This window comes from Lacerta agilis, chromosome 2, assembly GCF_009819535.1.
Source record: "Lacerta agilis isolate rLacAgi1 chromosome 2, rLacAgi1.pri, whole genome shotgun sequence".
In the NCBI taxonomy this organism is placed as follows: Eukaryota; Metazoa; Chordata; class Lepidosauria; order Squamata; family Lacertidae; genus Lacerta; species Lacerta agilis.
The window spans coordinates 41,883,925-41,906,090 of NC_046313.1; the positions used below are offsets into that span (position 1 = coordinate 41,883,925).

The 22,166-nt window shown below is 39.8% G+C and overlaps 1 protein-coding gene across 5 annotated transcripts in view; it reads left to right on the forward strand.

The window, feature by feature from the left end:
- GABRA1 (gamma-aminobutyric acid type A receptor subunit alpha1) overlaps positions 1–22,166 on the forward strand; it is a 34,873-nt gene that overhangs the window by 3,436 nt on the left and 9,271 nt on the right. For all 5 annotated transcript variants that reach the window (XM_033139818.1, XM_033139819.1, XM_033139820.1 and 2 more), the window contains exons 3-7: positions 4,366–4,481; positions 13,546–13,613; positions 16,390–16,610; positions 18,043–18,125; positions 20,100–20,243. In XM_033139818.1, coding sequence (XP_032995709.1) covers positions 4,366–4,481; positions 13,546–13,613; positions 16,390–16,610; positions 18,043–18,125; positions 20,100–20,243 — 632 coding nt within the window. The remainder of the gene's footprint in view (positions 1–4,365; positions 4,482–13,545; positions 13,614–16,389; positions 16,611–18,042; positions 18,126–20,099; positions 20,244–22,166) is intronic.

Below are 22,166 nucleotides of genomic sequence, written 5' to 3' on the forward strand. Positions count from 1 at the left end.
ATAGGTACAGAATTGTTCTCCGTAACTCCCTTTCCTTTATTCAGCAGCATTATATAAATCATCCTCAGGTAACGGTATAAATGTCTGTTTGTGTAATGAGTTTGGGGCAGAGGATTTTCGAATTTAGCTTCAGCATTTATTCTAAAACAACAGGAGAGTAAAATAAATATAGATGCAAAAGATGTGTACAACTCTATTTCGCACTGCTGAAGAGTGACGAAGGAACAAAAACGCTGGTTTCCTAAAGGAAAGGGGAACGGGAGAACTTTGACCCATGGATACCTTCCTCTGTTTTGTCATTTTCTCTTTGTCATGTGCTGGTGTGTATGTTTCACTGGAACTGTGGATTTGGAATTTGGAATCAAGATGCATTTGGCTGCTTTTGAAAAATTATATGAGGTGTCACTATTATAATGACCTGTAGATGGAGTCAGTGCACAGTGTTTTATTATACACTTGTTTAGTATGAAACCACAAACACAGTCACTGACATTTTCCTTCAAGATGTTCAAAATACACTGGAAACCCCCCCCCCCAATAATTTCATAGATAAAATCCTTGCACGGGTTTGTCTTACGGCTGTTTAGAGATCAATAACACAAAGAGGACCAGCCAAATGGAAGGCAGGGTCACAAATTTGTAATCCAACAGTTGTGTTTATAAATGGCATTGCCAATGCTTGTGAGAGGTTGGGCTCCCCCCCCCTTTCTTTTTTAAATAAGAAGGACTTGTGGTTTGTGTCAAAGAGAAATGATAGGAAACACTGAAAGTTTCACATTTCTAATGTTTTGTTTTATGATGGTGGAGAAAGGGGCTTGTGTTCGCATGATATAGAGGCCTATTCAGAAGGAGACATCTGCTCAATGGAGTGTTTATCTGGAAAAAAATAATAGTAAGACTTCTAAGTTGATGTCTTTAAAAGCATCACGTCCAGGAAATGGGTATCATCAATTGTATCTTCACAATGTTGCTAATAGTATGTCACTTTGATCTTTATCTCTCATAAACATATGCATGCATTTATCAGTACATTTTCAATGATGAGCAAATTCTAGAATATAATTAAGCATACTAAGGCTACAGTTCTATACCCAATTTCCTGGGAGGGTGGGCCACTGAACAGAACCCCTTTCTGAACGGACATATATAGGGCTGTGTAGTAAAGCACACTAACTGGATTGCTCATTGAAATTAATATTGCTTAAGCAGATCACTGTTCACATAAACCCCCTTGGTTTCAATGGGACCTAAGAAGGCCTATACATTTCTGGATTTTGCCCATTGTTCTTACCCACCTTCATCCTGAGATAGGCATTGAAGAGCAGCTTAGTTCCTAAGAGTCATGTCCATCTAGTCTTTCTTCAGAGAATTGTGTTGGCATTTAGATTAATGGCATGTGACCAGGAGAAAAACACTGAAGATCATGCTGATTATGGAAAATGTAGTACAATAATTAGGCATCAGGACACTTCTTGGTTCCATTTCCAAGGAAAAAAATGGGCCACTGCATTTCTGTAGGAGTTTGACCACATTATACTTGAAAGGCTTTGGTACGTCTGAAAACCACATGGCAAACACGTGTCGGGAAGTCTTTACCAGATAGAGCTCTTGGGGACATGTTGATATTGTGTCTCCAAAAGTGCAAATGACCTTCAGATGTTACAGAAAAGATGCAGTTAGCGTATGAAGGCAATGCAGAGACCCATCTTATCTGGAATGTGGCAGATGGCCCCTAACAAACTATATAGGGTAGTACACTCTTGTTCCTTACAAGCAGCAAAAAAAGCAAAGAAAAGAAAAATTTCCCCCTCTGATGTTTAAAAATAATAACAGGGAATTTAATAAACATCCATCAGTTTGCAAAGGTGTACTTAGGACAGGAATTATATTACACCTCTAGTGAGCTGATTATATACTTGTGGTTTTATATTCTGATTTTATCCTATGAACTGCCCTGAGACCTGCGGGTATAGGGCAGTATATTCCAACAACAACAACAACATTTCTCATACAGAATCAAATTAATTGCAATTAAACACACTCTGTGTTTGCTTACGTGCATTTTTAACCAGTAGTTTGAAGGAACACTGTTTCAATTTGAAATCTTTTATTGGAGGGAAAACATTTGAAAGAGCTATAGCTGAATTTTTCCACTCATAAAAAGGTACTACAAACTAGCTCTTTTCCATATTTCTGCTTGTTAGTTGTACAAAAATTTCATATTCACATTTAGGTAGAGTAACACTAGCTTAATACTGCATATCGCCCACCTCAATGACAGCTTATGGGAAAAGATGATCAGTATAATAGTACCTTATAAAACATTTATCCCCTTTGTTAACATTCATGGAGAGGTACGGTTCAGAGGACTTTTTGGAGCAAAGATTTTTGTTCATTACCTCACATCAGATACCCAAAGAAGGCTGATTCAGTAATAATGTATGTGACAAAGTGATCAAGAGGAAAGTAGCTTGGGGTTCAAGGGCTAAGTCCTGCTGAGTTTACACTGGCAAATGGCCCACTTTGCAAATAGGATCTTTCCCAGTTAAAGGGCAGAAGAAGGACTCCAAGATTTGGCTCTTAGACAACCATGATAGATGATTAGGAGAAAACAGTATGGCTTGTACTTGAAAGTGCAGAAAGGGGAGCACTATCTTAATGACAAGAACTTCAGGTGTTTGAAGAAGAGGACAGAACTTAGCTCGTGGCCCTGGCAAATCCATGGAAACCAACTGCTACAAGCATTTATATATCAGAATTGCATTCTGGTAAAAATGGAGCTATACTACCATGTTAACACATTAGCTTTCCAGTTGATATTTGTAGCTTATTTCAGCAGCTGGATGTAAAGACCTTCTGCATGAACCATAAAACCATATGCCTGCAATTGCCAGGATGCCAGAGCAGCACTGCCATCAGGTATATTGGGTGCAGATGTTTATTTATCATTTGGGTAGGAGGTATGAAATCTAGGAGAGAGGTGGGGAAACGTCCCTGCTATCTCAAAATGTAATTTCCTGTTCACTAAGCAATGATTTAGGCATGCCTCCAGGTTTATTTTCCTAAAACAAAAGCAAAGACGTCAATAAAATTTAGAAGGTGTAAATGGGTTTGCATTTTAGTAAAGAAAATTTAGAAATGACTACACCTTTTATAATGGTGCCAACCAGTTTTACAGGGATGCAAACAAGGCTGTGCTACATGGAGATATCATTGGCTGAAATTCTAAACATACTTTGTTGAAACCACTGCCACGTATTTCTAAGGGGAAATGTTTAGTAATGGGTTGTTGATTATTAGCTCCCAGTGCAATCCATACCAAGTCTACTCAGAAGGAAGCACCATTGAATACAATGGAGCTGAATCCCAGATTAGTGTGGTTAGGATTGCAGTTTACTTCTGTGAGCATATTTAGATGATTTAAGTACTTCTTTTTATGGTAAGCTTTCATAAACTGGGTTTTTTCCTGGGGGTGTGTGTGTGTGTGTGTAAGGAAAATACACTATTTTACACTCATAAAATCCATAGACTGGAAAGTAGAAATAATGCATGACAGCATAAAAAAATAAAGGATCCAAATCTGTATACTGATACTAATTGGAGTCTCCCTGTGCTTTTACATACTGTATGCTTAAGTAGCCAAAGCTACACCACCACCATTGCACAAAAGAGAAGTATTGGCAAGCTTTGGGCAACCGTGATGTTCCACGGGTACTTAATTTTTGCAGGAAATCGCCCCCCACCCCCAAGAACTAAAGGTTAAGTTACTGCATAAGAGAGAGAGGAATAGACAGTTGAGCGAGTGAGCAAGGGAATATGTCTATATCTATATCTTCCTGGTTCAAACTGAGAAGTTATTTTAAAATGTCTCCAGGGATGGAAGAGAGAGCTTTAATGTCATAGACATTAAAGAGAAATTAAAGAATTTAATATAACAGGGATCAGGCACAAATGTTTGAGCCTCCCCCCATCCCCTTCTCAGTGGTGGTGGGTTGGTGATTTACTATTGCAGGGCAGAGGGAAGAGGGAAACTGTCACAGTGGGAGGTCAATGAATGGGATGAAGGGTCTGAAACCTTGAACAGAAGCACCCAACATCACAATATTTTGTTGTAGGGCCTATTTCATTTCCATTTCTAGGCATCCCTGTGCATTGCTCTAAGCTGTCCAATGACTATGCATACTTTAAAAAGAAAGCATGCAGGAGAAAGTATCCTATAATGCTACTACAATCTGGCATGATGGAAGAGATTTTGCATCTATAAATCAGTATAAGCAAGATTAAGCAGATTTCAGAATTATGATTTTGTAGGTTTGTTGGTGGATTAATGGTTTATAATGTTAACAGCAGTGTTTTCCCCCCTAGCTATGGACAGTCAACTTCCTTGCAAGATGAAATTAAGGACAACACAACAATATTCACTCGAATTCTGGACCGCTTGCTTGATGGTTATGATAACCGCCTGAGACCCGGATTGGGAGGTGTGTGTTATTGTACTTTCTAAATTGACTTTACGAACAAAATTGCCTTAAATGAATGTTCCTTTTGCTTTTTGAAAATGTAATCATATTATGGTACCTTATATGTTTGTAAACTTAAAAAATCAACAAAGAGGTATTGAAAACTGATCCATCCAACAGCATTCCCTTGCTGAATCCTCTCCTGTTGCCATATAAACACTTCTTAATATGTGGCCAAATTCGATGATCCAAAAGATGAACAAAGATCCCCACCCCCGGATCCTCTCATAACATTGATTAAGGTCACAAATCTAGGCACATTTACTTAAGAGCAAATCCCATTGAATATAATGGGATTCACTTCTGGGTAAGCATCCATTGGGTTGGGCAGTAAATATTTGAATCAAAGTAAATGAAAGTCTCATCTTCCATGACTGATGCTGTATTAAATCTTTAAAGATGAAATCATTCCCATTAAATCAGATTTATACTTTGCTCCCAGATTGAACTCAGTTAGATTGAAGGTAGCAGTGGTGATCATATTTGTTTGTAAGCAATTCCCACTAATGACAATGGGGCATACTATCATATAAATGTGTTTTGTGATTGAGACGCTAACCCTGTTGGCAGAAGTGGGCCATATTGATTTAAGGACTGCCTGATCAGTTCTAACAGTTGACTTCAGAGCCAAAATCAGCCTTTTTACACAGTCCTGAAAATGTGAAATATGAACTGTGACATAATTAGGAAAATAATCACATCACTATTTTTTTTAATGGCAAAATAGAGTATCTTTAAACTTACCGATCTCTGCAAACAGAGGAAGTGTGAGCCGAATGTATTTCTTGTATTATTAACATATAATGCTGCTCTAGGATTTTTTAGAATGTACTCAAAAATATTTTCTTCTTAAGAGTTCTCCGATGCCACAGTCTACCACAATTTATGTGGGGAACTGCCCCAATTTCTACTTCTGATTGTAGTTCCTCATGTTACAGCAAAGACTGCTCCAGAGAGTCTCTCAACACCCAGGAACACTCTTTTTGGGTGTGGGTGGGTGTGAACAGGGGGCTACAACAGGGAGGGGCAGCATAAAATGTGCTGGTGACACATCTAGGCATGCAAGATATAGAGTACGCTCAGTGTTGTGCCTAATGTTTTTTTATTTGATGCATCAACATGTATCTAATATTTGTCAATTAACTTTCAAAATCTTACCAATTCCCAAGGACATGGCCATTAAGATAATTAAAAGTAAAGGTAAAGGGACCCCTGACCATTAGGTTCAGTCGTGTCCAACTCTGGGGTTGTGGCGCTCATCTCGCTTTATTGGCCGAGGGAGCCAGCGTACAGCTTCCGGGTCATGTGGCCAGCATGACTAAGCCGCTTCTGGTGAACCAGAGCAGCGCATGGAAACGCCGTTTACCTTCCCGCCGGAGCGGTACCTATTTACCTACTTGCACTTTGACATGCTTTCGAACTGCTAGGTGGGCAGGAGCTGGGACAGAAGAAAGGGAGCTCACCCCATCGCGGGGATTCGAACCGCCAACCTTCTGATTGGCAAGCCCTAGGCTCAGTGGTTTAACCCACAGCGCCACCCGCGTAAGATAATTACCGGGATCCAAAGAACACATGTGTGTGTGTGTCTGTGTGTGTGTGTCAGAGAACTGAGCATGCAACCAGAGCTTTGACTTCTATTTCTCCTTCAGGAGTTCTCGCTGTCATAGAGACAATGGCTTGGATCCATAGCCAAAAATGAAAACCCACTCATAGGACTCTACCTCTGGAGGAAGGATGGGAGGCATTTTTTCTGACTCCTCCTTTCCCCTGAAGACTCCATCCCATGCCCTATGAGAAGCTGCTCTGGAGGGTTAGATCCTCTCTAGAACAGTATGGGAAGCAGAGGGGTGGGGTGGGGTTTGCAGAGGGAATCAGCAAAACTTCACTCACCCTTGTTTCATCCAGTGGAAGCCTCTGCTGAGTCTCAGCCCCTTTGTATGGAAATGGAAGGAACCAACCCTTGTATTCATGCAAAGGATGCTTTGGATTCAACTCGGCATGTTTGCTTGAACCCAACGGTACCTTGTCTCTTCAGCAGCTGGAATTGCTGCAGCAAAAACAGAAAGTTAAAAGAAGAATCAGCTGTATGTATAGTTCTCTCATCTGTGCACATATCATTTCTTTTGATCCCAAACCATCTACTAAGCATAAAGTGATGAAAAAAAATATGTTCAGCTATCAGGTATGTACGTCTCATAGAAAATGAAATGTTTTTTCCCCACTTGTCATATTTAATTTCAACAACCTTCAAAGAAGCGTTCATTTGCCACACACAAAACACAAACTATCATCTAACCAGTTATTCGGCGCCTCTCCCACTCCCCACCTCGGTTATCTGTTATCCGTTACTTTTATCAGATTCCTCTGTAGATGCTGAATAAAGTCTTTATTATAGTGGCATTGAATTTAGCAATGATTATCTTTAAACTTTGGCTTTGTTGAGTATATATTGTTCGTAGATTATGAAGAACTGAAGAAAATAATGGATTGTTCTCCAGTGAGGATGTTGAATTTAATTTTGGAAGCTATATATATATATATAAAACAAACCGGGAATCATTCTGCTTGCTTCCTGCGCTGCTATTTCCTCTACTTTCATGTAAACTCAAGGATTAGCCCAGAAATAAATATTTCTTGATCCTTGATTAATACAATAGTAGGTTTTAGTCAACCGTAATGGTTCTCGCCGAACATACTATACAAGTAAAGCTGGATGGATCTCATTTAAGAATAATACATGAATTAGTGTTAATGCCTTTTCTGATTAGGGGAAGGGATAATTTGATGCAATTTAAATCAATTATTAAAAATGATTCAGGGGTATTCAAGCTGCTGTGAGTGGAGATTAAAGGGAGGCTTGGGAATGCCATCTATAACCTGTGAATTGGACGGAAGCAGGATGAATCCAGGTAGATTATCTATGCAGTGCCAGTTGCTAGTTGCAGCATACTTAGTCCAAGGCTGTTTCCTTTATTCTGAAATACTTTCTGCATTAAGGTGCCTTTTTCTTTCTGACCACCTCCGCCCCCCCCCCGAGACATAAGGTTTAACTCCTGCATATAGCAAAGAGACCAAGAGAAAAAGAACTAATTAGATTTTGAAAATTGATTTCATTCATGATCACGTATAATCACAAGCCCATAGCACAGATCAGCGGCCCCATTTTCAACATCTGCATTGCCAACAACAGTGGCAGTTTGCAGCAGTGTGTTAACATGACACTTAAATATGTCCCCAGTATAAATTCGTTTCTTTTCTGATAGAGAAAGTTCTGGGATTTGTCAATAAAACATTTGAATCAAGCCATCAAGCATGTAACTTTGAGAAACAGCACATTTTACTGGTGCCTGTCTAATAAAACTGTTACTACCAATTCAAAGGAACAGCTTCCAAGAAAGTATTATCTATAAAACCCAGGAACTCTGTGGTATGGAAGACATTTTCAGGGCCTTTGTGTACATTGAGACCACATCACTGAGTGTACTATAGCCATTGGGTTGGCGGCCATTAACAGCTTAAAAACTGTTGCAGTGCAACTGGTGAGAGTCAAATGTGCATTGTAGGATATCTGACAAAGGTGCAATCTTTAAAACAGCATTATTTATGTGGATAAAGATAAAATAACATAAAATCATGCCTTTAACCACATTTTCAATATGATATAGAGCCTGGAGATATGTAAGGCCACAATCCAAGCTCACTTCAGACAAGACCCAAGACAGTGCTCCAAACAAGTGCTCCAAAATAGAAAACTTAAACCGCTCAAGTAAAGATTGAGGTGATAGAATGAAGATTAGATTCTTTGGCAAGACCAACTCGCCACTGTGCAACAGCTTTATTTTTAAACAGAGATAATGGCACTTATTGACATTTAGATTAGTGGCATAAGTAATATTATATCACTTGTATCGATTGATTGTCCATCAATTAAAGACGGTAAGGAAGTTATCCTGAGATGTTTAGCAGAACACAGATCTATGTCAACTAGTATGCTAATGGGTAAAATTGATATCACTATTGCATTTCACCTTCCAACACCCAGATGCCTTCAAAGCGCCAGAGAGACATCCAACCATAATGTCCTGAAGCTATATATTTGTACGAGTGCATCTTTCAGCTATGATGTTTGCAAAATCCTTGCAGTAAATAAAGCATCATATTTTATGTCGCAGCACTACTAATAGTTAATTCACCTTACTCAAAGTAAGCCAGTGCTACAAGTCTTAATATCTGGTTGGAGCCTTGATCACTGGAAAGCATTCCAACCCTCATGCAAATAAAGTCAACTGGCATTAAGCTCATGTATTTCGATGTGGGGCTATTAATCTTTAGTCACACAAGAACTATGAGTCTTCCACTGTATCCAGTAACATTAGTATAATAATGTCGAAGCAGCCAAACTAGCCTGTTCCCACCTGATCATATTTTATTGTTCCTTTTAATGGCTCATACGGGACATATATTGCCTTCATATATTACATGAACTGCAACACTTTGGTTGTTGATTCTATGTAGTTGGTCATTGTTTTAAAATAATATGTTCTAGTTGAAGAGTTTGGATTTGATATCCCGCTTTTCACTACCCAAAGGAGTCTCAAAGCGGCTAACATTCTCCTTTCCCTTCCTCCCCCACAACAAACACTCTGTGAGGTGAGTGAGGCTGAGAGACTTCAAAGAAGTGTGACTAGCCCAAGGTCACCCAGTAGCTGCATGTGGAGGAGCGGAGACACGAACCCGGTTCCCCAGATTACGAGTCTGCCACTCTTAACCACTACACCAAACTGGATGTAGTTGTTTTCTACATCCCATAGGAGACTGTGACATCTTCCCCTGCCCTGAGTGTTTCCCTTATGAATTGAGAGTGATGGCTCCTTTGTTGACTCCAACATCCTGCCCTCAAATCACTGTGATTGGAGTGCACGGGGGGGGGGGGAGGAGGAGACTTGCTATGATTAAAACCTAGACTTGTCCATCCTATATATATATATATATATAAAGGCCCCCATCTCTGCACTCCTCCTTTCTCCTTTGCACCCCTTTCCCTTTCAAGCTCTGGGCATATCCCCAGTGAGCTTGGTTTTGCTTCTCAGAAAAGGGTGGCAGCAGCCTTGCATTTAACTTTATGGAGAAATTAATGCAACAGAGCTGCTTGCAAGGTTGGACAGCCACCTATTAGCCTTTAACACATGCTTGTTAATAGAGTGATTCAACTGGGGAGCGGGGGGGGGGAGGTAATGTGAACGAGTATCCTAAATCACCCCGATTTACCTCATTATTCAGGGTACACATAGAGCTGAGGCACAATTCTACTCTGTTTACAAACTTGTGTGCCGAAAATGGGCAAATGCTCCAGTTATACTTCTGCTAACACACACACACACACACACCCCTGAGTATTTTGAAAAAGTAGGCCTTTTATGTTAGAATTTCTGTTAGATCCTTTCTTTATGGCTTACATTGAATGCTGAAGACCGTAGCCCACAACCTCTTCTTAGTTCCCTTGCTCCCCAAATGCATTTTTGAGGATGAAATGAAAACAGAACAGAATTGCACTCCCTCTGTCCTCTTCATAAAGGTCATCCATAAGGATGCCTGAGGCTGCTTTGAGTCCAGGTTGGCACCAGGTTTTGTAGTCCAAAGGAACACAATTCCATCTAGATGGTGGGTGTAAACGCTCAAGCTAATAATGGTAAAAGAAGAGATGGTTATCTTCCATTGTGAAGTAATACCCCAAGTCTGTGAGTCACTTGCTCTAAAGCAGTGTCCTATGTAAGAATGAGTCATTATTTTTGGAGCATGTAACAAAGCACAGCTGAATCATCTAATTGCAAAAGTGGTAAACAAGCACATGCATGTCTTTCTAAAAAGAAAAAAGAAAAAACGAATCCACAAAAGGGCAGTTCCCTTCTCAGCGTGCAGAAATTATTATTATTATTATTATTATTATTATTATTATTATTATTATTATTATTAAAATGGAATCTACTCAGAGAAAGCTAGTTATTCATGTAGAGTTTAACCCAAAAAAGTCACGTAACATGACTGATGACATAAATGATGCAATTTGGGATGAGAGGACTCTGGGTAGGGTCAGAACATGACATATTGTAATTGCTTAGGGCTGTTTGCATATTCATAGCTGTTGAAAAGCACTGAGCACCAGCACTCGTTCGTCTTTTACCTAGGACACCAAAGTGGTGGCCTCTAAATGTTGCGGATATCAGCTACCATCAGCCCCAACCAATATATGGCCAATGGTGAGGAATGGTTTAAGTTGTTATCCAACACCATGTTGGTTTATCCTGACATTAATCATTATTCAAAATCACTTGGAGAAGTCAGGCACTCTGAAATACAGGAATTTCAGCTAATTTAATTACATTGAATTCAATAGGGCCTGCCAGTTAAGCCTATGAGATGCATTGCTAAGAGGTATATAAAGTTTGAGAACTAAACAAATTGATAAAAAAATAAACCCAGGCAGACTGTTTCACAGGAAAAGCTACATCTATCACAATCCTAGGAATGCCTACTCAGAAGTCCCATTGAGCTCAGTGGGATTACTCCCAGGAAATGTATACCGGGCTGCAGCCTTCAGGAACCAAGGCATTAAGCATTAAGTTAAGCATTAAGAGGAATCCTCTCCTCTCTCCTCTCCCGTCTGCTCCCTTCACACTTCACCCTTCTCCCTTCTCCATTTCAGTTCATCCCAACCCAACAAAGATTTCCCTGGAAAATAGGTTTTCAGGGTTTGCGTTGAACCTACTTGTGTGTAACATATAGCTAGGTCCCTTAGTCGACCTAAGGAAAAACATTAAATCTAATTTGCGCTTTTAGATGAGAACACAGCCTTCAGTTCACAAACAGTTTGTTCCACCAAGAAATGAAGACTCATTTTTCAAGATGAATATTTCTTTGGGGAGCAAGAGTAACCTTACATTTTCAGTGCTTTGAGGTTAATTCTCACTATGACCCTCTTTAGGATTAAGCTCCAACCCAATTAGGCATCAAGAAAATCCGCACCTTTCTCTAAGGCAATTAATATTCTCTTGGAAGCAGGTTTGACTAGGCCACATCCATTTTGCTGGAGGACTAATTAGGAACACTCGCTGTCTAACTGCCTCTTCAATATCATTTGTATGGTTGTCAGTCCTAAGAGCAGTGAAAAAATAGCCCTCAAAAGTCACCGTGTGACAAAGCAACCACAGCTGGAATACTACAATATTCTTCTTTACTTCCCAGGAAAACATAAGCTGATATTGAGCAGAATGTCCAGAGTGAGAAATTAACTATTTATTGTAAAAAGTACACTTGCAAGTTAGGGGAAGTCATGTCCATCATGTCCATCAGTACTTCTAGGTATGCACCCTATGAGGCAACAGAGAGGCTGCACCCCCGACTGCAGTTTATGTATCTTCAATATTCGAGCTGTGTGCAATAAATTCTGCTCCTCCATCTTCGGTTCTCTTCTGGTCCTGGGCAAAAGTGGTGGGGGCAGGAGGAGGAGGTGTGAAAGCCCTTGACTTTACACCAGCCTGACCTATCTCTCCCCCACCCTGCACCTGTTCTTCACTCTCCAGTCCTCCAGCTTCTCCTGCCCGTGACTCTTATCTCCTGGCTGTTACAGTTTCCCCCAGTTCACCGATCCCTTATTCCAAGTCAGTCTCCAACCCCGCTTCTCCTAGTGCCCACTTATCAGTATCCAACCACCACTCCTTGATGTCCAGCCAGTCCCTGACATGTGCTCATTGCTCCTCATTCTTTTTCTCAATTCACATCAAAACTAGTTGTTGTTTTTGCGGGAAGGGGGAGTGGGATGCATCAAACACAGTATTTTAAAAGAAACAACAAGATAGATATGGACTGTGGCTAACACCAAATACAGTGGTGTGAGTCCACTGAATGCAGAGTAAATGGCAGTGTTGAACCTCAGTTCGAGTCTCACTCGAGGTGGAAGCACAGACCTACCTAAACCAGCTTGTTACATTGCACATGTGTTCACCCATGGATTTATAAAAGAGGAATGTGTCTGTGGTGGCCACTTAGGTGTCACAAAAAGGACACATATTTGAAAAAAAATGTGCATATGCTAATTTATATGAATAGATGCACATTTCAGAGTAATTACAGTGATTTAAATTTATTTCTTTATTTTAAAGGCTCATATACTGCAAAAATAAATGAAGTGCCTAGGCAGTGAATAGAACACATCCATAAAACAAAACAGAATAGTACTTGTCTGGATAGTGGTGCACAATGACATAAGGATCTGTATGCATCAGAAAAGGCCCATATAAACAGAAAGTTCTTAATCAGGCAATCAAAGCAAAAACATTGATAGTGCTTGCTTAATATTAATAGGGAACGAGTTCCACAACCTAGGTGCCTCAGCATAGAACAACTCAACATAGGAAGGCCAATCAGGTGCCTGATCAGTCTGCTGGGGATGAAAATAATTTGTAAGCAACAGCATACTGGTGGTTTTGTGGATTTGGGTCAAAATAACTAAGTTCATGTTATGGGCCAATTTTGAATACAGTGGTACCTCTGGTTACGTACTTAATTCGTTCCAGAGGTACGTTCTTAACCTGAAACTGTTCTTAACCTGAAGTACCACTTTAGCTAATGGGGCCTCCCGCTGCCGCTGCACCGCCAGAGCACAATTTCTGTTCTTATCCTGAAGCAAAGTTCTTAACCTGAAGCGCTACTTCTGGGTTACCGGAGTCTGTAACCTAAAGCGTCTGTAACCCGAGGTACCACTGTATAGGAAACTGCCTTATAATGAGTCAGACCTTTGCTCCATCCAGCTCAGTATTGTCTGCACTGATTAGTACGAGCGACCCAGTGTTTCAGATGGAAGAGGAAATGCAAGCAAAGCATGCTTTCTACCATTGAGCTAAGCCCCTCCTCTGATTTCAGAGCTTCTAAAAGTCAATGCGTTCTTTGTTTGGATAACAGCTTCTGGTTTGGGATCTAATGAAAGCTATTGATAAGCACTCACTATCCTAATTTCCTGCTTCATCAGAGCGTGTAACTGCAGTGAAGACCGACATCTTTGTCACCAGCTTTGGGCCTGTTTCAGACCATGATATGGTAAGTGCCATCCTATCTTCTCTCAGTTTCACCCTGTCTGCTCTCTGCTTCTAGACTAGTTTTTCGAGTCTTTCACATTGACTGATTTCAGTGCACTTAAATATTCACCTCAAGTGAACATCTCCAGTTTGATAGTTCAATTTGTTTGAAATGTTTGTAGCAGTTTTTCCAATATGGGGAAGCATCAGCAACTGGGACGGAAGCATTCCTTGTGATAAAGCATGTTACTATGCAAATTGATTACTTGAGGTATGTGGTGCAGAATACATGATTAAGAGACATCCAGCGAACCAGTTTAGGGCAATGCAGATGACAGTAAATTATGATAGTAAATTATATCTTGTCTGATTGTTCAGGCCATCCTCAGCACAGTTACTGAGGACACATATAACACACATACTTCACCTAAAGAATGGGTAATTGAAATGCAGGTTTTTGTTGTTGTCATTGTTGTAAGGATGATGTCAAGCATGACTACTCATAAAAAGCCTGACCACCCACTTTACCACATAAAGAGGTAAAGTCAAAATAAAAACCTATAATAAATGCATCTGTGGGATTACATTATCTATTTTGTACCGAAGCAACTTGTGGTAAGCCACAAAGATGTAGCCTTTTCAAAGGAATATTCCCTAACACTGAGTATTGATTAGCAAACATGCCAAATTATGACATAATTTAATAAAACGAAAAGGATTTAAGATGCCAAAGTTAGCAAGACTTTTTCATACCCTTGATTGTAGTGGTCTACCAATTTCTCAGGTAGATGTGGTTTGTTATCTGTAAATCATATAATGGATATCTTTTGAAATAGACATATGAATTGCAAAGTCAATTTCTTTGAGGAGCTGCAAATACTTTTGCAGAACCAATTCTAGATTACTCCCTTCAGGAATCTTGAAATATATGAGCCATGAATATTATTGGAAAAGTTATTTGTGGAGTGACAACCACAGTTGTTATGACTGTTATGATTACTTGGTTTCGCAAGATTATGGGAAGAGCTTTCCTTCAAACCATGCACATCCAAAGCACACACTGGATGCCCCATCAGGGCCTATGTGCATAGATCTCAGTTCAAGTGGACTATATAGTTCCATCCTATGCATATTGGGTGGTACATATAGTCCCCTATACAAATGTCTAAGTGCATTGACCTCAGATGCACTGAGGAATGATGATGAGTACAGCCTGATCACACATTACTTGCATGACACTATGAGCTGAATCAAGAACAGAGCCACACACCTGGAGCCACTCCAACACTACATCCCTGAGCTAGTCTTGTCCCTGATGACTCTATATTGAGTATTGAGGTATCTTACACATAGCTGTTTCTTATCACAGATACCTGTGATCAGTGCAGATTTTGGGGGCAGAGCTAGCCCAACAGTGAGGGCAGGGCTAGGAAAGTGGCCTTATTTCTGCTTCAGCTCACAAGTGATTTCCACACGGCTAATGTTGTGGCATAGCTATTGTTCATTTTCATTAATGGTTTAATATAGTAGTGAGACTGTCCCCATTGAGGATCAGTCTCTCCTGTAACATGCATCACAGTTAGTGCTTATTCTATGATCAATCAAGTCATTGTAACCTTTTTTAGAGTTGGGAAGATGAGCACAGGTTCCATTTTTCTTCTTGACTTAGGATGTTACCCCTTTAAAACAGTTTATGGAAAACAGTTGCATTTCCAGCTAGAGAATTGAATCCCCACTAAGGGTACTTTAGAGTTCTCAAAGTAACTGGTGTATTTGGAGGGTTGGTAGAGAATTGAGAAAATAATAGTCACCCTGGTGTCTGCTGCCCAGAGACTGCTAGTTTCATGTACTTCATCTACTTGTGGAGGCCTTTTGAACCTAAGGAAGCCTCTGAAGAAATGTTATACAGACACGTGATCATTTTACAGCTGAATCAGAGAAGGTCTGGCCCTCTAAGATGTCTGAGTGAGAAGCTATTTAGGAACCATGTGCAATCTGCTCTGATCAGCCTGGAGGAAGAGTGTGGTATGAGTGAAATAATACATATCTGGAGTTTATCATTTGATAATTTATTTAGATATTCCCATGGTGCAAAGAAGCAGGATGAAAGTGAGCTCTGTGTTTGTGTCCGGATTGCAGCACTGTCATTATATTTGGTTGTGGGTGTGAGTGAATGGCTATTTGTGGAAGCAGAATGGTGTGTGGTATAGCAAATTACCTTTGGGATGTATAGGCCTCTAGATATTGCTGGACTATAACTCCCATCATCTCTTACTATTGGTTATGCTGGCTGGGGCTGATGGGAGTTGGAGTCTAACAGCATCTGGAGAGCCTTAGGTTCCCCACCCCTTAATTCAATAAGGCTTACTTTTGAGTAGACATGTATAGGACTGTACTGTTTGTTTCAAAGATCCAAAACTTATTATAGCTTCAGGTGAAGAGAAGGAGTTTCCAGGGAATGAGAGAGCAAGTCTTCCATTTTCCCCATGGGAATTCCCTGTTGTGGCTTCTGTTGCATACTTGAATTTTGATATGAAACTTCTCTGAGGAAATAATTTCACTGTTTTGTGGTAGTCTGTAAGGTCTGTCCATATTGCATATGTAGAGGCCCAGATGTAGAAGACTGGATGATGAGTAACACCATTCCAAGGTCTATTTTGGTTTCATATATTCTTTGCCAGTATAGCAGAGAGCATTATATAAAATAAGCTCTGCCTTGTTCTGGAAGCTTCTTCCTGTTCAGTAGTCCTATTGCCAAACTGTACTATTTTCAAAACTCCCCATTGTCCAATTTTTAGGAATACACAATAGATGTATTTTTCCGGCAAAGCTGGAGGGATGAAAGACTGAAGTTCAAAGGACCCATGCAAGTCCTCCGACTTAATAATTTAATGGCCAGCAAAATATGGACACCTGATACTTTTTTCCACAATGGAAAGAAATCAGTAGCTCACAACATGACTATGCCTAACAAACTATTGCGGATTACAGAAGATGGGACACTGCTCTATACAATGAGGTAAGAATTGCGACATGGCATCTTCTTCTTTTATGAAAAAAGTGTTGTATAATTTATCATTTTTAATGAACAAGTTATTTCTATATTCCTCCTTTTTTATTTAAGAAAACCACTTATTTTAGAATTCTAGATATTGAAATGATGTATACATCCTGAAACGGATACATTAAGGATACATTGAATGTAGCTGTTTTCGGTGTCATTTTTTCTTTTCTTCTGAGCTTCTCTTTTCACTTTATGACCTTTAAGCTTACTTAAGTTCCACTTAATTCTTTGGGATACTGAAAAGGCTTCATATTTCACTTTAACAAGTTTGGAGATTAGGCTCTTACACTCCAGTCTTATAGATGAGCTGTAGCTGCTGCAGCGAAAACAGTCGTTTCCTCCATGGTGTTAAAGTAGCATCCTGTACATGACAAGTAGGGGTTTGTCTCACTTGGCAAGCCAAGCACACTAATGAGACAGGAAGAATGGGATATTGTTCTGCTCCTTTTACAAGATCCAGAGCTGATTTTGCTCATCAGAAGGAGCATAGGCATTTCTGGTCTGCTTGGCAGACCCCTATAAAAGCTTGTGTTCTGGAACAGAAAAAGAGGAAGAGCATAAAAGTACAAGGAACTCTTTTACAAAAGGGCTGGGAATTCTCCTGAAAATCAGCCTAGTGTAGTGGTTAGAGTGCCCGACTAGGGTGGAGAAGAGCCAGGTTCAAATCCCACTCCTTCATGAACCTGGAGTTGTTACAACCAGGGTGGCTACAACCAGGTACATCATCTTACGCTCCTTCAATGAATGGAGGGGTACAAACATAATTAATAAATGGTACATTTCTGACTTTCAGAAATGTGTACTTTCAGCACTGCTCTGTTCTGAATGTAAAGATGACAAGCAACCCTGAGAAATAAAAATGGAACAAATTGAAAGTAATGAAAGCAGGTTAAATGGAGGAGACCAAGAGACCTAGCAGAAATCTAGCTTTGCTATTGCATACTAGGCTTGCACATTGCAACTCCATTTTTTCCCAGCGTAGTCCTACTGAAATGAGCACTGGAGTAAGGGTGTTGGAGCTGGCCTCGAAAGCAAAAATAACCAGTGACTACTGAGTTTTATTTATTGATAAATTGAGTATTTCTATTCACCATTCCAGTTCAAACGTTGAACCCCTAAATGTGGCTGACAGAGGAAACTGAAAATGACAAAGATCCTAGTAATAACAGAGCACAAAACATTACTGCTAATGATAAAGGTGACAATAGAAGGGTGAGCAGAAGTGAAAAATGCCTTTTTTTTTTAAGCCAAGCGAGCAAAAGTGTTCTTAAGGAAGCTCATGTAAATGATAATTTGATATACTACATTAACCAAACTTTTATTATAATTTGTATTAAAGCCACTTTTTGCTCCTAAATCTGTATTATTACCTGTGACCCCTTTATAGACTCACAGTGAGAGCAGAATGTCCAATGCATTTAGAAGACTTTCCCATGGATGCACATGCTTGCCCTTTGAAATTTGGAAGCTGTAAGTTGACTTTAACAATCATCCCCCCCCCCTCAATCCTTCCTTTCCACAGGCCACTTAACAGTCAGAACAGGAGACCTAAAAGCCTGGAACTGTATGTGTGTACACACATTTTCCAATCACTGCATTTTTATTTTTTAAATGAAGATTTTCTACATGAATAAATGTAATCCTGTCTGGCATAGGCCTTAGCCAAAGAAGGAAATGGCTCCACTCCAGATTTATACAAAGCACAGCATATAGATAGTTCCTATTTCTGCTTGACCGCAGCTACATTTTATGAGGGAAAGAGGAACTTCAGTAATTTATACAGAGAAAATGTGGATCCTCCAAATGGGAGCAATCCTGTTTTAAATTGAAAATAAATGCAAATAAGTGTTTAATCCATTGGTATACAAGTTCCATTGAAAGAACAGGATGTACTTACAAACATCATATGCATTTCAGTTGGATTTTAACTCAAAGATGTCCCAGTTAATCATTCCCAAAAGGATCATGGGAATTATAAAGGAGTGTTTGGAACCTCACAAAATACCATAAAGGGTCCGGCTAACCATATATAACAAAGGGCATGTTCAGTCTAGTGAAGTGATGGCCATCTGAAGGTCACATGTTGACCTAAAGATCTAGACATCAACACTGGCCCTTGCCAATGCCTGACAAGCAGTGATACCCAGTATTACTATCTCATGTCTCTGCCCAAGCTATTTTGAAAATAATTGTGCAGGATCCCATGAAGTGAGAGAAACCATCAGGAGGAATATTTTGCATCAAATAGCCTCCCAACATAATGGATTCCCATCTTGGGAATGCTGGGTGGCTACCACAGATCTGAGATATAGTAATCACTCCTCCAGCTTCTCTCTTGGGGAAAAGCCACCTTTTGTACTAGATTCCATACCTGGTGTCAGCTTCTCATCCAAAAGATGTTTGGGAGTGGTCACAGCTCCGAATATCTTCTGTCTCTAGTATTAGAAGACCTTCTTCAGTGCTAGTGGACCCTCTCATTGCACCAACAGCATTCGTGCATTGGGGTGCCAAGATAATACAACCTGCTCCATCAATTATAAATTCTTTTCCCACTATAAATGGCATATTTTCCTGATATTTAGTGCCTTGATCTATTATGGAGGTCAGCATACTAGCTCTATAATTTCTCCCTATTGGGTACTAAAACAGAATGACTTACTGTGGACTGAAGAGTCTTGCATTTACCAAGTGGGCAGAAAGGAGTGATGGATAGTCTCCAAACTTTGTGCAACCACAGTTTAAAGCAGGGACTCATTAGGAAGATTTCCTTGGGAATTTAAAAGGTGAAACTTATTTAAACTACATCAGAAACCTGATAAGGGAAAAAGAAAGGCATTGGGGTTCTTGCCAGGTGCTTTAAACTCAGGTAGTTCTACTGCTCAAGCAATTTCAGGGATTTAAATCTAAAATCTTAAGTGGCTGGAAGCAGACTGGTTTGGGTCTTAATTGAAACGGCACAAACCACCCTGGGGGATGTACATGGTAGACAGAAGGCAAAGTATAAGTGGGTTCAAGAGTGATGGAGTCAGATATTTGGACTAAAGTCAGGATATTGTGGTAGGTGCTGTTACACCATCAGTCAGGCAAATGAGAGAGAAAACCCCCAGCCTTTACTTGTGCTTTTTGGGTTGATACACTTGGGAAGACTTTCAGAAATGCGGTATATACCTGCATATCAAATATTATTAAAATACATCTCTCAATATTACTGCCATTTCATGGTATGCATTTGGATAAGAGAAATAAAAAGAAGTTCGGCAAACTCACTTCTGCCATGGTCTTCATTGGATCGTTTGTTGCTGCAAAATAAAATAAACTGTTGGGAGAAAAGGCAGTCTTGTTGACAAGAGGGACAGGAAAGTGAATGATGTGATGAGAAACAGAGTAGCTAATTGTTACTTTTTTAAGCTGTCTTTGGAAATGACTCCCCCCCCCCCCAATTAGATGCTTATACGAAATCAGAGGTGATGTACGAATGGACACGGGAACCAGCAAGGTCTGTTGTAGTAGCTGAAGATGGCTCTCGGTTGAATCAATATGATCTCATGGGACAAACCGTAGATTCTGGAATTGTGCAGTCCAGTACAGGTGGGTGATAAATATGGTCTCTCTCTCTCTCTCTCTCTCTCTCTCTCTCTCTCTCTCTCTCCTAAGCCAGATCAGCAAGAGTTCTATTAATGTCAGGAACGCTGCATAAAATAATGGCATATCTCATGAGACGTATTTTTAAATTTTATTTTAAATTTGTCCTCTGCCTTATGCTCTTCAAAATGGTCTGGTCAGGCCACAAAAGAATAAAAACAATACAACTGAAAATCTTTGGTAGTGGAAATAGAAAATATTTTACACAACCAGCAAGCAGCTGGAGTCTAACTACCTAAAGCTATCAAAACTTACACTGAAACTTTTATTCTTGATTGGGATCATATGGTAACTCTGCCTGTTTTGGGGTTCATGTTTTCATAGAGTGGGGCAGGATTTACCCTTTTAATGATATTGCAGGATGAACACTTTTAGTAAATAATGCTGCTTTATTTCTTTTGATGTTTGTTTTAAACCCTTGTCTGTGTATGCTTTTTTTTACAATTGTAAGTCATTTTGAGACATTTTATATAGTGAGCAATGAATAAATGTTAATAACAACAATCACAGGGGAAAAATGCAGAACACATATCAAAATATGGTAGTCTCTTGGGAGGGAGGCCCACAGTATAGGCATAACCACCAAAAATTACCTGTCTTTTGTGGTACTCAACCTTCCTTCAGACAAGGCCAGCACTGTAAGCAGTGCTCCATCTGATGACTGAAGTATATGGAGAGTTCTGGACAATTTTTGTGTGTGTGTGTTAAAGAACCCAGGCAGCACACATGCCCAGTGACTAACTGTGATCCAGGACAGTTCTTTTCACATAATGTATAGTTTTTACCTATGACTTTTATTCCCTGAGTTCAACTTGCTTGTTTCACATGCATCTGAGGTGTGGTCAGTTGGGACCCTTGGGAGGATTTTCTGTTGTGGTGCTGAAATGGTAGAATATCCCATCCCACAAGGAAGTAGAAAAGTTTCTTTTGTTCCGGGAGGCATTTAGACCAACCACCCATCTTGATTTCACTTGCCGCTCTTGTTTGGGTTTTCTTAAATTGTTATTTTGGAAATGTTTATAGTTTTTAATTTTTGTTGTCCGTTCCCTTGGATGTTTTAGCTGTGAAAAAGTTGTGGGAAATGGGTTGTGGGATAATAAGTGACAGTTGGGAGAAGATTCAGTTCCTGTCACCCACCTACTCCTTTTGCTGTTAAAATTGAGCACCATTTGTTCATAAGCTTGAGCGTTACCATTTTCTGGGAAAATAAATCACACCGCCTGTGAAGCTCAAGGATATAAACAAACAGAGCTCAGTGTCAATGTTGCATGACATCCTATAAGCTGCCTGGCATGCATACAACTGTTCAAACACTGGGTTATCAAAGCGACCAAAATTAGTTTTATTTTGCCTGTTTCTCCTTCTCCTCTTAATAATAATAATAATAATAATAATAATAATAATAAGCCATACAGTATTAGCAAAACCCAATGGGAATGGACTTCAAGAAAGGCCCTCACTGGTCTCAGACTGAATGGTCAATGAAACCTACCAGATCATCCCATTAAGAAAGCAGCTATTTCTATTTTACAGAGTTGAATCTGAGGTTCCAGCCACTGTAATATATTGCCTCCCACACAAGCATACTTTTCCATGTCAATCACGAACTAAATAAGCATCTCAGAGAGTGCTGAGCTGTATCAGAGATACAGCCTGACTGGTTGCATCTTCAGGAATGTGCAAACAAACCTTTATTTCCATCCAAAGAAGCCAGGATATGAAAGATCATTTACCCATCCTGCTATTTGCGTTCCCTACAGAAATCTAGTCTTAATGGAAGGAACATAGTTAAAATTCGAGTCACTGTTCACATCATCTTCTCAATGCTGTCAGGAACGAGGCAGTTCAGGCAGAAAAAATAAGGGACTC